The sequence below is a fragment of the Hylobates moloch genome, unplaced genomic scaffold (genome assembly GCF_009828535.3).
Source record: "Hylobates moloch isolate HMO894 unplaced genomic scaffold, HMol_V3 SCAFFOLD_5, whole genome shotgun sequence".
Classification (NCBI taxonomy): Eukaryota; Metazoa; Chordata; class Mammalia; order Primates; family Hylobatidae; genus Hylobates; species Hylobates moloch.
This window is the reverse complement of record NW_026652280.1, coordinates 61,801,865-61,819,384: the sequence shown is the minus strand read 5'-3', so window position 1 is coordinate 61,819,384 and position 17,520 is coordinate 61,801,865. Positions and strand designations below refer to the sequence as shown.

The 17,520-nt window shown below is 41.1% G+C and overlaps 1 protein-coding gene across 2 annotated transcripts in view; it reads left to right on the top strand.

The window, feature by feature from the left end:
• Positions 1–17,520, top strand: part of MYOM1 (myomesin 1) — a 152,268-nt gene that overhangs the window by 92,339 nt on the left and 42,409 nt on the right. For both annotated transcript variants that reach the window (XM_058438577.1, XM_032152705.2), the window contains 3 exons: positions 2,844–2,970; positions 6,673–6,857; positions 10,716–10,830. In XM_058438577.1, coding sequence (XP_058294560.1) covers positions 2,844–2,970; positions 6,673–6,857; positions 10,716–10,830 — 427 coding nt within the window. The remainder of the gene's footprint in view (positions 1–2,843; positions 2,971–6,672; positions 6,858–10,715; positions 10,831–17,520) is intronic.

The following is a 17,520-nucleotide window of genomic DNA, read 5'->3' as shown; positions in this document are numbered from 1 at the left end:
GAAGGAAAAAATGCAGGATAATCTCCGTTTCTTAAGATATAATTCACATACCATAAATTTCACTCATTTAAAATGTTGCCTTATAAATTTTGAAGTGATATTTTTAAATGGATACAAAATGACTCTTTACCACTACGAATACATTTTACCTTAAAGTCTATATTGCCTGTTATTACTATAGATACACTAGGGTTTTGGGGTGGGGTGATGTTTGCATGGTATGTAACTTTTCATCCTTTAACTTTCTATCTTTCTGAAACTTTCTGCTTTACATGTGTCTCTTAAAAATAGCACGGAGTTAAATTTTGTATTTTTCCTCCTTGACAGTCTTTGTCATTTGTTTGCTATTACTGATTACTTTTTAAAAAACACCTAATCATCTTATTTTGTGCTTTCTATTTGTCCTTTCTGTTTTGTGTTTCTTTCTTTTTTTTTTTGAGACAGAGTCTCACTCTGTCCCTGAGGCTGGAGTACAGTGGCATGATCTTGACTCACTGCAACCTCCTCCTCCTGGGTTCAAACAATTCCCATGCCTCAGCCTCCCGAGTGGCTGGAATTACAGGCATGTGCCACCATGCCTGGCTAATTTTTGTATTTTTAGAAGAAACAGGGTTTCACCATGTTGGCCAGGCTGGTCTCAACCTCCTGACCTCAAGTGATCTGCCCTCCTCGGCCTCCAAAGTGCCGGGATTACAGGTGTCAGCCACCACACCTGGCCTGTTCTGTGTTTCATTTTCTGTCCTTTTTTGATTATTTTTGAATCGTTTTTTAAAAATTATTCAATTTTTCCTTCTATACTACCTTAAAAGTTATAGATTCCGAGTTTCTTTGGTTTTGGTGACTGTGCAACTTAAAGTCTGAAGTTATTTCATTCGTTTTACTCTTGTCTCAGAAACAGAAAGGCCTTAAAAACTTTACCTCTTTACCTTTTCCCCAACTTGTATGCTATTGTGTATGTATGTGTCTGTGTTTTAATTCTTTTTAAAATCCAAACAGCAATGTGATTATTGTTTTATAGATTCAACTTACCAATATATTTACCATTTTATTTGCTTTTAATTAAGTGCTTTGAAGATGTAATTGCACCATCTTCTGGCCCATTGTTGCCACTGACATTCAACTCTTGGTCTGCTTGCTTGTTTGAGGGTAATTTGCCTTTTTTCTTGGACAGCTTTTGATATGTTCACTTTATCTTTGGTGTGCTATACTTAAAACACTATAGCTCTAGATGTGGGTTTTTAAAAAAAAATGTATCTACCCAGGACTTTAGGGGGAAGAGGATTTTTCATCTGTGGGTTGGATTTTTCAGAAGACCTTTCTAGAAAATTCTGTATCTCCTAAAATATTGTTGCTGCCTCATTTTCTCTCTCTCTGCACTTCTCCCAAAACTAATTAAACATATGTTTGATGTTCTCATTCTATCTTCCATGTCTATTAATCAACTTTTTTCTCTTTCCCATTTTTGAGTCTTTCCACATCATGTTCTGTGTAATTTCTTCTGACTTTCTGTCAGTTTACGAACTCTCTGTTCTTTTGCATCTGATATTCTGTTGAAAATGTCTATTATTTTTTTCTCACTGTATTTTCCATCTCTTGTCGGTCACATTTTACATATTTTATAGTTTGCTGCTTCCTACAAATGTTTTTCACACTAATATATTCCATCACTTCTATTTTGCAAATGTTTTAACATTTATTATTTTATCATGTATATTTACCCTCACAACAATCCAATTCCTACTGAATGATACAGAAAATATTAGGTCACTCAGTAAAGAGCAGAAACATTATGAGCACTTGAGCATTTTGATTCCTAGCTTAGAACTTGTTTAAATTTCACCTGTACGTGCCCTAGCTTTCTATTGCTACATAACAAATTACCACAGACTCGGTGGCTGAAAACAACTCACATTTGTTATATCACAGTGTCCCTGAGTCAGGGGTCTGGGCACGGTGTCACGGGCTCCTCTGCTCAGAGTCTTACAGGGCTGCAATCCAGGTATCAGCTGGGCCACATTCACATTGAGTTCCTCTTCCAAGCCCACTCAGGTTGTTGGCAGAATTCAGTTCCTTGCAGCTGTAGGGCTGAGGCTTCCACTCCTAGATGCTGCCTTTCTCCAAATGTGAGTGGGTAGGCAGCTCTCAGTGTGACATTTACCTCCTCAAGGCCATTGGCACCATGTTTTTCTTTTTTGAGTCTCGCTCTGTCGCCCAGGCTGGAGTGCAGTGGCGCAATCTCGGCTCACTGCAAGCTCCGCCTCCCGGGTTCATGCCATTTTCCTGCCTCAGCCTCTCCGAGTAGCTGGGACTACAGGCGCCCGCCACCACGCCCGGCTAATTTTTTTTTTTGTATTTTTAGTAGAGACGGGGTTTCACCGTGGTCTCGATCTCCTGACCTCGTGATCCACCCGCCTCGGCCTCCCAAAGTGCTGGGATTACAAGCGTGAGCCACCAAGCCCGGCCCATGTTTTTCTTTAGGAGGGGCCCAAACCCCATTGTAAGAGTTCTTACCTGATGACATCAGGCCCATCCAGGATAATTTCCCTTTTAATTAACCTCAAATCAGCTGACTAGGGACCCTAATCTGTAATATCTCTTCTCCTTTGCCATATGGGGTGACACAATCACAGGACTTGATCTCCCAATTCCTTTGTCACATTCTATTGTAGGCTACAAGGAGGTCACGGTTTCATCCACACCCAGGAGATTACAAAAGGGGTGCGACTCATTGAGGGTCACCCTAGGGTGTATCTGACACGGAAGGTAAATAAATAAAATGTTCAACAAGTAGAAAAAAAACAAACCTGGAACATTCACTATCTGTGATGTTGTCAATCTTGCAGATTAGCAACTTGAAGGAAAACATGGTGTATCAGTTCCAAGTGGCAGCCATGAACATGGCTGGGCTGGGCGCGCCCTCCGCAGTAAGCGAATGCTTCAAATGTGAAGAGTGGACCATCGCCGTCCCAGGTAAACCACAGACACCTGCCTCCACACCGCACCTCAGAATTTCCTCCAAGAGAACCTACAACCTGGAACGAAATTCAAAGTACTATATGGTCGACATTTAAGGGAAAAGAATTCTCTTGGCCCCTCGTGTTTACCTAAAATATTTTAATGATAATATTAAATAATAGGTAGCAATGTAAAACTGAGTATAAATTCCTTATGCTTGTGTTCCAAGTAAATCCTAGAACCATCATCGCTCAGCCTGTGAGAGGAGTAGGACTAGCAGAGGCAGCCGGAATGAGTGCAAATGAATGTTTAAAAGGAATTCCGATCTTTGCTTTTGCTTCTGAAAGGCCATTTAAAGGTTATCCAATTTATATCCCACGGCAAAATTTCTCAAACACTTCTCCCTGCACTTCTTTGTTCTCGTATATTGTCACGCTGCTGGGAAGGTTCTCATTTATTAGCCCCCCAAAATCTCTCCCTCCATACCCAAGCTATGTGGCTTCTTAGGCTGTCCTTCTCCCTTCTCCCAGCTGTTCATCATATCACATGGATGGATTTCATACACCTGTCTAGGGTTTAAGGCTGACCTCTCTCCACTTGCCTCTCTACACTGACTTTTCCAGCCCTTTCTCTCTACGCATTTTCCAAACTCTGAACCAAAAGAAAGTTCCTGGAACCTGGCAAATACTGTCCTTCAGAGGTCACCATAGGGAATGGTTGGGTGGGCAGGGAAGAAAGTGGGAAGTGGGGCAAGGATGGGGGTGGGGGAAACTTACCTTGCTTATAACTCTTACAGAGTTATAAAGACAAAATAAAATAAAAATTGAATGCAAATTTACTAAGCCATTAAGATTTAAACTAGCAATAGTAAGGTATGTGGTGGGTGATTTTATGTCCCTGGTGCCACCTGCTTCCTCTGTTTGAAACCCTTTGCCCTTCAAGACCATCACGTTGCCTTTGCTGAACTTCTCTGTCAGGTGTGAATAACAAGATTCCAAGAGAAACTCAGGAGCAGTTCAAGTGCTCTCTTGACTTCAGCAAATAGAGAGAGACAAACACATTGCTCTTTCCTTGTAGTTCCTTGAGGCCAGTTGGTATTTCTTAAGTCCTTTCTGCCACCTGCATAAAAGTGGGTCTATTTTCAAATTCTTGCAATTCCTGAGTAAAGTGAAATTCAATCGACTAGAGACTAAGACATTCCGAGCAGGCCTGTAGAAATTTTTTTTTTATCAAAAGTGATGTCGTGGGCTGGGTGCGGTGGCTCATTCCTGTAATCTGAGTGCTTTGGGAGGCTGAGGCAGGGGGATTGTCTGAGCCCAGAGGTTCAAGACCAGGCTGGGCAACATAGTGAAGCCTCATCTCTTAAAGAAATTGGAGAACATCATTCTCAGTAAACTATCGCAAGGACAAAAAACCAAACACCGCATGTTCTCACTCATAGGTGGGAATTGAACAATGAGAACTCATGGACACAGGAAGGGGAACATCACACTCCGGGGACTGTTGTGGGGTTGGGGGAGGGGGGAGGGACAGCATTAGGAGATATACCTAATGCTAAATGACGAGTTAATGGGTGCAGGAAATCAACATGGCATATGGATACATATGTAACAAACCTGCACATTGTGCACATGTACCCTAAAACCTAAAGTATAATAATAAAAATAAAAAAATAATAAAACAACAACAACAACAACAACAACAACAAGTGTTTTTTAATTAGCTGGGCATGATGGTGCATGCCTGTAGTTCCAGCTACTCAGAAGGCTGAGGCAGGAGGATTGCTTGAGCTCATGAGGTCAAGGCTACAGTGAGCTGTGATCACACCACTGTGCCCCAGCCTGGATAAGAGTGAGGCTCTGTCTGTCTTTAAAAAAAAAAAAGTGATGCAGTTGACAAAAAAAGGTCACAGGTGAGCGCTGTCAACTTAGAGAAGAAATGAAGGGGGTAGCCCCCCACCCTCCTGACATCCTGGCTTCTCAGTCCCATCCTTGACTTACTGAGTAGTGTTAGGCAAGTCTCACTTCAAGAAAGCTCTTATGGAAGAAAGCAATAAGAATGTTTTGTCATCCTGTTTTACAGATGAAAAAACTGACACTGAGGTTAAATGATGCCCAGAGGGTCACAGAGGTAACAAGTAGCATAATTAGGGTAGGAAACTAGGTCTGCTTTTCCCTAGACTAGAGCTGCTAGGAAACAGCAGAGCGTAGTTCCTTGTCTGTAGGGCAGGGATATTGCTCCCAATCTAGATGCCTCCCTGGGTTCTAAGGATGACACAAGATCACAGTTATAAAAGCCCTTTGCAATACAGAACATGCCACATTTGTGTGAGGTATTTGGTATTAATATTTAAATATAGCTTTATACAAAACATTGGAAGGCAAGCATGACACATATTTGCAGCCATGAAGCCAAGGTAAAGGGCCAAACAAATATTGAACTATCAATTACAAAACACCAAAGCATGGCATAACAGATTATGTCCTTCTACAAGTTGGCTTTCAGGCTACTGTGAGTCACTTCAGGTGATTTTGATTGGTTGGCTAAATGTCAGTCGTTATTTAAAAAAAAAAGGAAAGGAAAAAATAAATAAATTTTTCACCTGCATAGCACCTGGTGGTCATGCAAAGATACAGGCAATCACTTAGTAGTCTGGACTTTGCCAAGAATGTGAATAGCATTCATACAGCCCACATTCTGGCTTTCTCCCTGCAGAGGGTTATCAAGTGACTTGGCTTCTCTGAGCTTTCTGTTAATTGTCTTAAGGAAGAGGGAGATAAATGAATGTAAGGTACCTGGCAGTATTTAGTGCAGATGCGGGACCCATAGGATTGATTATATTTACTTTGGTAAAGGATTTTGTAAACCATAACATATCATTTGTTTTTACCCATTTGTGGGCTGCACATACTCTTTAGAGGGAAGATTTCCCTCCAATTGGGAGTGATGCTTTTTCCTTTGAAAGAGCTATTACTCTCTATATTCATATGCCATCAAATAGAGCTGCTTTCTTTATGCTATTTGAGATTAAGGGGAAATTTTAGGCTGTCACTCAAAAATTATCTGAAACTGGGTGCCAGATATGGTGGCTCCCACCTGTAATCCCAACACTTTGGGAGGCTGAGGCAGAAGAACCACTTGAACCCAAGAGTTCAAGACCAGCGTGGTCAACACAGCGAGACCCTATCTCTATAAAAACTTAAAAAATTAGCCGGGTGTGGTGGTGCACACTTGTAGGTCCAGCTGCTCAGAAGGCTAAGGTGAGAGGATCCCTTGAGCCTAGGAGCTCGAGGTTACAGTGAGCTACCGTCACACCACTGCACTGCAGCCTGGGTAACAGGGCAAAACCCTGTGTCTAAAAATAAAAATTAAAAAATATGAATCTGCAGCTAAATCAAACTGTTCCAATAAAAGGTCTTTAAGACTAATGCAGGCCTGAGAATGGCCTGAAGGGAAATTTTGGGTCCACCCTTTGAGAGGCACCTTAGAGTGGCCTTACCTACCTGCCACCCTTAAAGGGACTCAGTGGGCTAATGTAGGGCAGCATGGAAACAATGTGAAATGACCACAGAATACTTATTTTTCATGGGAATGCTAGATTTTGAAAAAAGAACACCAGTGTTAGATTAGCTTGAAGACTTATGAGTGGTTCTAAACATGTGGAGACTTGAGTTTTCTATGTTATGATTTCTACTCATTGGCTTCTCTCTCTCTCAGGACCACCGCACAGTCTCAAGTGTAGTGAAGTCAGGAAAGACTCCCTGGTTCTCCAGTGGAAGCCCCCAGTCCACTCCGGGCGGACTCCGGTCACTGGTTACTTCGTGGACTTGAAGGAGGCCAAGGCCAAAGAAGACCAGTGGCGAGGGCTCAATGAGGCGGCTATTAAAAACATATACCTGAAGGTAAGAGGATGCTCAGTTCTAGAGCTTCCTCTACTAACTGCTCTACTAATATGAACTTTAAAGTTAGCAAGATAAAACAGAATATCTCTGCTTTGATCTGTTTCATATATTGGGCTCCTGGTAAGATTCCATTGGCAGAGGTTGGGGCTGGGAGAAGTTTCTGATGCTTGGAACAGTTTGGTTATATTTAACCTGAATTCCTTAGCATAGCTTTGAAACGCACCCAACAGCTCCTTCCTCTCTCCTTGCCTCAACTTACCCACTACACATTTTTGTTACTCATAGTCTTAAAACCTTACTGCTTACCATCCCCAGAAGGTGATTTTTTCATTCCTCTTTTTTCTAGGGGGATGGTTGATTTGAGGGTGCGGTTTTTATAAAGTCATACCAGGAAGCCTGTGACTACTGATCCTCTCGAGTCACTCCTGTCTCATGTTACCTCCTCCCTCAGGCCGGTTCTCATATGAGCTCTCAGAGATTAGTGGAACGGATTCACTCAACCCCCTTATCCATGTCACTGCCTTTCAGGTTCCTCTAGAGTGTGCTCATTGAACCGTTTCCTAACTCTGTCGGCCAAAGACTGTTCTGCTGTAGCCACCAAATCTCTCATTTGTACCAAAAGGAAATTTCGAAAGAATATTTTCCCTTAGTGTTAGCAGTGGCACCTGGAGACCCTGACGCCCCAGTGGGGCCTCAGAAACTGTAGGGAATATGATTGCATTACTTACCACTTAGAATGAAATGTGACTGACTTCACCACAGTCACTCAGGAAGTTACACACTGCGTTTGCACAGTCCTATCTTTTGGCAGAAGTCATTGCCTATAAGGTGAACTTGGGAAGATACTCAAAAGTAAACCTGGCCAAAAAGATCTCTCCCTGACCTGCCTCATGAACTAAGTCCCTTCCATCTGTCAGCCACTCTCCAGGGTTAAGGTATTTCCAGCCACTCTAAACTATGTAAATATACCCTCCGGGAGATACAGCCCATAAACCATTATACCCAACATGCCATTAACTCAACTTAGCATATGCCAATCAGCTCTCCAGCTTCTTGCAAAACTCTGAAGAAATAAGACAGGTCATCTTTTCATGAGGAAGAGAAAAGCTCAAGGAAGGACTGGAGCCTATGATGCTGTTTGCTGTCAAGATGAGTCCAGAGGCCCCTGGATTCAAAGAAACCCCCAAAGTACAGTGTAAAATAAAGGTCGGGAACATCCTAGATGATGGTGGTGGGTGTATATGGCTGGGATGAAGATTTCCAAGTCTTCAGTCTGCCTCTGTATAGGATGCCAAGGGCCTGAGGTTTGAACTGACTCGGGTGAAGCAAAACAAAGGTGAAGAAGCAAATAAAAAGAAAAAAAAAAGTAGAGTTTAAATGTGTAAAAGAATGGTTAATGTCACTCATTTTTAAAAAGAAAAAGAATAACGGCAATTTTAAGAGAGAGACAGAGAGAGAAAGAGAGACTGAGGTTAAGTATGCCTAACAAACCTGGAAGTGAACTTCCGTAAGGAGAGTTCTTACGCTTTATCAACAGTTTTTATAAAGTGAAAATAATCTTTTTTGATTTTTCTGATTATAAAACTAACAATTTAAATGAAAAATTCAAACATAAGAAGCACAAAGAAGAAAGTAGGCCGGGCATGGTGACTCACGCCTATAATCTCTGGGCTTTGGGAGGCCAAGGCAGGCAAATCCCTTGAGCCCAGGAGTTCAAGACCATGGGAAACATGGCAAAACCCTGTCTCTAAAAAATAAAATAAATAAAATAAATAAATAAATTAGCTGGCCATGGTGTCATGTGCCTGTATTCCCAGCTACTCAGGAGGCTGAGATGGGAGGATTGCTTGAACCAAGGAGGTGGAAGCTGCAGTGAGCTGTGATTGCACCACTGCACTCCAGCCTGGGCAACAGAGCGAGACTCTATCTCAAAAAAAAAAAAAAAAGGGAAAATAGATCTGCATCGATGATCTCGATTACGTATTTGTGGTGCTGTTGAGGCCAGTGGTCATTGCTCCTGTGGTGATGGAAGAGCGGAGAGTGCCCCTGTCACCCCAGGGACCAGATACTGGAATGTGAATAGACTTCCTGTACATGTTGCAGAAATCTGACTCACAGCCATACATCATCACCTAGGTGGCAGGTGCAGATGTGTCAGGTACCTGGCGATTACTCTATTTTTATTACATGGAAATGTTTCTGTGTCCTTCTGGAAATCCACAGTTTCCTGGCATTATTTCTAAACATAGAATTTAAATATGTCAGACTCTATGCATTTAACCTATGACTAAGTTAAAGTTCATTTACAGAATAAAATCAATTTCAAAAATCCGTTAGTGCCAGTGAAGGCTATTACTACATAAATAGTGACATTCTGCTGTAAACAAATACAATTAGTTAGATTAAAAACCTAATAATTTAATACGTACCTCATTTAAATACATGGTCACAAACACTTCACATAATTGAATAACTTTATTCTAACATTGTTTGATTTAAATCACATTTTGGATAGTGGTCTCTATCACATCTTGGGGAAAAATTATGCCCTCTGTGTAATAAATTCCTTCTTAAAACATAACATAGCTTTTAAAAGTCACATGTTTTTAAAATAAAAATGTTGATAAAACATTAACAGTATTGATAATAGTAATGAGATTGTTCAAAACCCAAAGAAAGTTACAAAAAATTAAGTAGGAAACCAGGCATGGTGGCTCACTCCCGTAATCCCAACACTGTGGGAGGCTGAGGTGGGAGAATTGCTTGAGCCCAGAAGTTTGAGACCAGGCTGGGCAACATGGTGAAATCCCGTATCTATATAAAAAATTTTTTTAGTTAGCCTGGTGTGCTGGCACATGTCTGTGGTCCCAACTATTCAAGAGGCTGAGGCAGGAGGATCGCTTGATCCCAGGAGATCCAGGCTATAGTGAGCTGAGATCGTGCCACTGTACTCCAGCCTGAGCAACAGAGTGAAACTCTGTCTCAAAAATACGTATGTATATATATATATACACACACACATACACACATATATGTACATACACATATACACACATGGATGTGTGTGTGTGTATATATGTATGTGTGTTTGTATATATACATGAAGTGGGACTGTCATACAAAAATAAATTATAAATGCTTTTTTTTTACAGCTCTTTGTAACTCTAGCTTAGTGGCACATATGTAGTGGATTCTCAGCACACATCTTGATTATTAAAAACTTGAGGATTTAGAATTTTAGTACACTGATTATTCACAAATTATTCAGACTCACAATTGTGTTAATTTCATGTCTATTTAGTAAGAAATAGTTATATTAAATTTACAGGAACAATTATTGTTTGTTTTGGTTCTAGTAGTTTAACATGCTTTTAAACAAATGGAAAGTGTTTGTGATTCATGCTTTTAATTCTCCTCTTTTGCCAAGAATTTCATCTGAAATTATTCATGGAATGTCTCAAAAGGATTGGGGGGAAAAGCGACATATATGCTATAATGAGCACTTTGTATTTTGTCCTTTTGAACAAAGAATACAGTGGCTAATGCATGTGACACCTACATACACTAGTCTCTGTTTCTGATGTTGGTGGCCACTAAATTAACTAAAAAGGAGAAACATCAGAGTGAGAATGGATATTGGAAACTCCTCTCTATCTACAGATGGTCCAGAGAGAAGACCATCTACAGCAAAGTCACCTGCTTAGTGTTTGACAGAATCAAGTCTAGACCACAAGTCTTGTATCCCTGGTGCTAGGTCACTAAATCATTACTACAGAGGAAGAGCCCCATCTGTTTAAATGACATAAAACAGTCACTGCTTCATCAAACACCCATTGCTTCTACACCTGCTTCTACCAGGTTCGAGGCCTCAAGGAGGGCGTCAGCTACGTGTTCCGTGTTCGAGCCATAAACCAGGCGGGAGTTGGGAAGCCATCTGACCTTGCTGGCCCTGTTGTGGCAGAGACTCGTCCAGGTGGGCTTTCACCTTTTCGTTAAAACTAATCCTATCTGTGTAAGATACTGAACTAAGGTTCAGCCTTTCTGTGCTTTCCTCTAATTTTCAAAATAATCAATATGTGCTATCTGAATATAATTGATAAGTAATGATCTTAGAACATGACAGTCATTGGTCCCATCACAGGCACCTCAGGACAGGGTTGAGCCAGGTTTGATGTGGTCTAGGGGCTATTCTGATGCATATCTAAAAACACGGAAGTTCCTGATCAAGTTAAGCTTCCTGGACCAACTGTTCCAAGCATTCATTCCTGGAATGTTATTCCTATTACACCCTGGCCATTAAGTCTCATAAGAATATTTTCCCAATCATAGGGTAATCTAGAACAGCCCAGTTAGTGGGCACAATCCTTAAACAAAAGTAGGATTTATGTAGTTGTAGCTATTATGTTTAAACCAGAGGTCAGCAAACTTTTTCTGTGGAGGGCCAGATAATATTTATCTCTCAACAGCCCTGTGGTCTCTGTCACAACTTCTTAACTCTGCCATGACACAAAAGAAGCCATTGAGGATACATAAACTAATGAGCATGGCTGTGTTCTAATAAAACTTTATCCTGCATATTATATGTATTATATAATGTGATGTGTTATATGCATTATAAAATTTCAATCTTGTATAATTTTCCTGTGTTTTGAAATAGTAATCTTCTTTCAATTTTTTCAACTATTTAAAAATATAAAAAACATTCTTAGCTTGCAGCCCTTGCAAAAAGAGGTAATGGGCCAGATTTAGCCCACAGGCCATAGTTCGCTGACCCCTGGGCTAAACTAACAGTGGTCCCAACTGAATGGTTTATAGATTCGAGGCAGCCCTCATTTCCCAGTTTCAAAGATGCCATGATTACTAGAGAAGACAGACTTTCCATTACTTATGAGCACAAAGTTTACTGTGTTCATTGTCCAACGAGTTTCAGATCATTACAGAATAATTTCTTTTATCATTTAACCTGTATTATTTTTCAAAGCTATCATATATTTCAGTTCATTAAAGTTACATAAGGGAAAGCACCAGAGGCCAGGCACTGTGGCTCACGTCTGTAATCCCAACACTTTGGGCAGCAGAGGCAGGAGGAACCTAGGAGTTCGAGAGCAGCCTGGGCAACTTGGCAGAACCCCACCTCTACAAAATTTTTAAATTAGCTACATGTGGTGGTGAGTGCCTGTAGTCCCAGCTACTTGGGAGGCTGAGGTGGGAGGATCACTTGCACCTAGGAGGTCAAGACTGCAGGGAGCCATGTTTTTTCACCACTGCATTCTAGCATGGGCGACAGAGTGAGACCCTGTCTCAAAAAACAAAACAAAACAAAACAAAAACAAAAACAAAAACAAAAAACAGCACTGGAAATGAGAGATGATAAAGTATATCACTTTGAAGACTTGGAAGGGTGAGGGCTGAGGGTGGTGTGGATGATGAAAAATTACGTACTGGGTACCATGTGCATTACTGGGGGGTGATGGATACGCTAAAAGCCATGACTTAACCACTATGCCATCTAAGCATGTAATGGAATTGCATATATGCCCTATAAATTTGTACAAGTTTTTATTTTATTTATTTATTTATTTATTTTGAGACGGAGTCTCGCTGTCACCAGGCTAGAGTGCTGTGGCGCGATCTCGGCTCACTGCAACCTCCAGCTCCCTGGTTCAAGGGATTCTCCTGCCTCCACCTCCCAGGTAACTGGGATTACAGGTATGCGCCACCATGCCTGGCTAATTTTTGTATTTTTAGTAGAGATGGGGTTTCACTATGTTGGCCAGGATGGTCTCGATCTCCTGACCTCATGAACCGCCTGCCTCGGCCTCCCAAAGTGCTGGGATTACAGGCATGAGCCACCACGCCCGGCCTGTACAAGTTTTTAAAAATCACCCAATTATATTAAATTTATATTCATCCTAGTACTGTTATACCCAAGCGAGTTAGAGAAAATACCACACTTTGAGATGAATTAAGAGTCCTTTATTTAAGCCAGCGGCCAAGAGAGGGCTTGATGCTCCAGAATTCTCTCGGCCCCGAGGAAGGGGCTTGATTTACTTTTATACCTTGGTTTAGGAAGGGGAGGGGAGCTTAAATGCAATAATTCTACAGAAGTAAAAACATGCAAGAATCAAGAAACAAATGGTTACAGAGAAATAAACAATTTAAAAGACAAATGGTTACAAAAAAAGCAACAGAACCAGGTGCGGGGGTCTAAATCTTTCATAAGAGTTAGATATGAATGCTATGCAGGACACAGACTCAAGGCTTTATGTTGTTATCTTTTTGAGCAAAATCCTGGGAACCTCATACATTGTTTGTTCCAGTACCTTATCAGTTAATTGGCCTCCTTTGAAATGCTGAGGATCTGCTTACACAGGTTAACTCCTTGAGGAAGGGGGTTGGGTAAGGAGCCCTTAATGTCTTGTAAATCAAGGGGCCAGATAGAGTTCATCTGGCTTTCTCAGCTAAGGGAGAGTCTACTCATATGGGAAACAAGGCTAGGTAATTAAAGAGACAAAAAGGGAAAATTTAAAAATAGGGTTAGTAAAAAAACAAGGTTAGGCATTACAGTACAAGCACTTTTGCTTTAATCTGTCCCTATTTTCAGGCTGTGATAAACAAAGAACAGATACAGAATGTAATATTTATTTTTCTGGTGAGAAAAGAATGTAAATAGAAAACTACTTTCACTGCATGTTACTTGAAAAGAATATAAAATGAACCCTTTGAGAAACTATCTTTCCATTTCATCCTATTTCTTCATAACCTGTTTTCAGCTAGTCTTAGAACTACTCCCTGGACATGAGTCTGACAAAAGTGGCCTTCTTAGACAAAAGCGTGGTAGGTGTCTGTAAGAAATGCCACACTGCGTGTAAATAACCTATGCAAAACTTCATAAGAAAACAGAAAAATGCTAGGAACGTATACACCAGGTAAAAGGTAACACACAAAGACACCAGAACACATATTCCTATAGAAATCAAACCCTTCAGCTGACAATTATGTGGATAGTAAAGGTGCCAAATGGACATCTCCAAGGACCCAAGGGCAGAGTTTGCTCTCAGAACAACATAGATTGCTACACAAGTAAACTCTTAATCTAGTCAGGGCTACATCAAAAGCACCCTGGAAGCCATGGGTTCCAAATATGATTGTTAAAAGAGCTTAAATCAATTTCTTATTTTCTCATCTATAGCCTCAGAAAGGCAGGTGATGGGCATGACATTAACAGAGCCATCACTAGGGAAATTTTGCCACCAGAAAAAGATCTGCTGGTGACCTCTTGGGTGAGAGTTTTGTTTCACTGACTTGGATTAAGGAACCAAAAGTCATTTGCATGCCATTCCATTCCCAGACTCGAACTGCAGACAGCTGTGACACTGATACGCTAAGCAGCCCCCTGTTAACCTATGGACAAACCACTGGCTCACAGCCTAGAGAATAACCCTGGATACACGAAGTGCAAATGCTTTGCTGTGAAAGAGCACCAAAATCCCGTGACATCTGAGCTTGTTTTATATGCAGTAGGCACACATTATTGCCACATGTATTTCTTGAGCTCCTACTGTGTGTCGGGTGCCATTTGGGCCCCAGGAATAATATGACATCATCACTGCACACTGGGCTTGCAATCTAATGGAAAAGACAGTATTTACAGCATAGGATGATGAGAGCTAGGAGAGGTGTTCATAAAAGATTTCTTATAGGCTATAAACTAGGTAGCAAGGTTTTATAAGTCCCTATAAAAGCTTTATATGTAGCCTAAAATTTTCTGTATGTATTCATTCTATTAGATATCAACATATTACTTTTACCCACTTTATTTATTTTATGTTAGAATACATGGCAGAGGAGCATGTTATCAACTTCAAGATTTGGGATGTGAAACTTGGATTGCTATTTCAGAAGAACAACTTTTGGGGGGATGCATTATTAAAATTTCAGTTAGAAAACAAAGCTTATCTCGTAATAGCAAACCACAAATACATCTACCAAGATACTTCAAGTGTAATTTGAATTCCACTTTAAAAGTTAACTTAATCTTCCGGGGTTGGTAGGATCACCGGTCTCCCTTTGAAGTCAAAGAATACGTTGCAAGTGAATGTATTCTTGTCTACTTGTGCTGGGAGTAAGAATCCAGATAATGGACTAAGTGTGTCATGCTTTACCAAGAAGTCCATTAGCTAAAGAAGCCTATAAAAGAATGGAGTAAAACATACTTAATGTGGATGAGTTGGCACATAAAAAAGGATGGTCTCTCCTTGATATTAGATATTTTAAAAACAGTAGCTGTGGCTGATTGCATCAGGCCTGGGGTGAAGGTAAAGGCCAGGTGAGCCAGATCAGATGGAAGACAAGAGAGAGACCTGCCAAAGCCTGACAGGTGATCTGGAGGGCACCATAGCTGGCACTACAGACTGCAGGTATTCTTACCAGAAACACCAAGCAGCGGGCAGGAGAATCAGGTGATGGGCTGGGTCCCAAGCTAAAACTGGATTATAGAAGTTAGCTTGGTCACAAGGAGCAAGGCAGGTTAAGAGAAAGCATTGCCAGAAGGAATGATGAGTTGAGATTGAGTTGATAACCTACTAAGGAAGAGCTCATTACAATCCCAGTGTCGAAACACTGGTTGGTTCCAGAGCCTGGCAGGAATGAGAAGGCAAATGTGTGCTCAGTGGCCAAGTGGTGGAGTCATGAAGTGAAGGATTCTAAAGCAGGAAGCCAGACTAACTTTAAAAGATGAACTCAGCTGGCTCATTTGGAGAACTGCACTTGGCCGGGTGCAGTGGCTCATGCCTGCAATCCCAACACTTTGGGAGGCCGAGGCGGGTGGATCACAAGGTCAGGAGTTCAAGACCAGCCTGGCCAAGATGGTGAAACCCCATCTCTACTAAAAATACAAAAAATTTAGCAGGGCATGGTGGTGTGCGCCTGTAATCCTAGCTACTTGGGAGGCTGAGGCAGGAAAATCGCTTGAACCCAGGAGGCAGAAGTTGCAGTAAGCCGAGATTGTGCCATTGCACTCCATTCCAGGCGACAGTGCGAGACTTCATCTCAAAAAAAAAAGAAAGAAAAAAAATTAAAAAAAGAAAACTGCACTTGTATTTGCCTGCTAACTGATCTCTTTCATTTGCTAGGACCATAGTTCTCAACCTTGCCTGTACATTAGAATCATACGAGGAATGTTTTGAAAATACTGCTATCCGGACTCAACTCCGGACCAATTAACTCAGAACCTTTAGGGCTGATGGGATGATGACAGAAGATCAGATATTCTTAAAAAAAAAAAAAAAGAATCTCTTAGGCTGGGTACCTGAACATAGGCTTATTGCTGTTTGTTCGTGTACTTAGCAATTTAGGTAGTTCCAGTGTGAAAACAGGCTTGTGAACTGTACATTAGACCATAGCTCCTCAAAATAGGAACTGTGTCTTTTCTGTACATGTGCTGAGAGTCTAACATAGTACCAGATATATAGCAGCTAATTTATTAAATGAAAAAATAATGAATGACTAACATGTTTGCCAGTGGGTGTGACTCTTTCTTGAAGCCTCAGTGTGTGCACTTCACCCCAGTCATCTTGTACTGCCCGCCCTGGTTATGATGGGTGAGCTGGGAAAGAAACGTCTGGTGTAGGCTCCGATGTGGGCATGAGGCTGAATGGTCAGCCGCCACCCCTCGTCTGAAACCCAGGGCAGCTCAGTACTACACGTGACCGATTACATTAACTCACTTTCCTCTACTTCTATTCTGTCTCACTCTTCAGTTTTTTAAACATCACCGCCCCCCCGCCCACACACACATCCACACCATGGAGAGCAAATAATTAAAGCTTATAAAAGTGATATATTCACACTCACGTAAAACACTTTATATGAGAAAGAATTATCATATCAGATTGTAAAATGTATAGGAAGGTGAACAGTTTACTGTGATTTTATTTAAGCTTTTAGATTTTATCCTTTATTATCATTTTTTGCGGGGAGGAGAAAGAAAAGTGGGATGAAATGAGTTAATTTCCAAATAGTTCATTTTAGTCCTGAGCCACACTTGAACCCACTAGGATACCGGGAGTTCTGGGCAAGCCTTGGAGGGACCGTTGGAATGCTGTCTTGGTCCTGTAATCCCAACACTTTGGGAGTCCAGACAGGAGGATCACTTGAGCCCAGGAGTTGGAGACCACCCTGAGCAACATAGTGGGACCTGTCTCTATTAGAAAAGAATAGGAAAGAAAAAATGATAATAATAATGTAAAATGAGATATGTTAAAATCAGTTATCTCTGTGCCTATATTAAGGATTTGCTTAGGTTGAGGAGCTGACTAGTGACAACTCTTCTTAAATCCTTTTAGGCAGCAACAACAACAACTCTCTCATGTTCTATATCTAAACCTCCTGAGATCTTAATTAAGTTCTTCACATTCATGAACAGGTTAAAAGGTTGTTTCTGAGAAAATCTAAGTTATGCCAAATTTTGGTCCACTTTTCTAGCCCAACTTTGTGGGAAAGTGGGATGGCCTCTCATCTGGATAAGAATACCCACAAGGACCGCTTTACTTTGATAGCAGAACATCAAACTTGCTTCCTGCCCATTAATTATCAGAACCACATCCCTCAATCAACTTGAGAGAATATGCCTCTGGAGGCATTTCTCAGAGTTCAACCATTA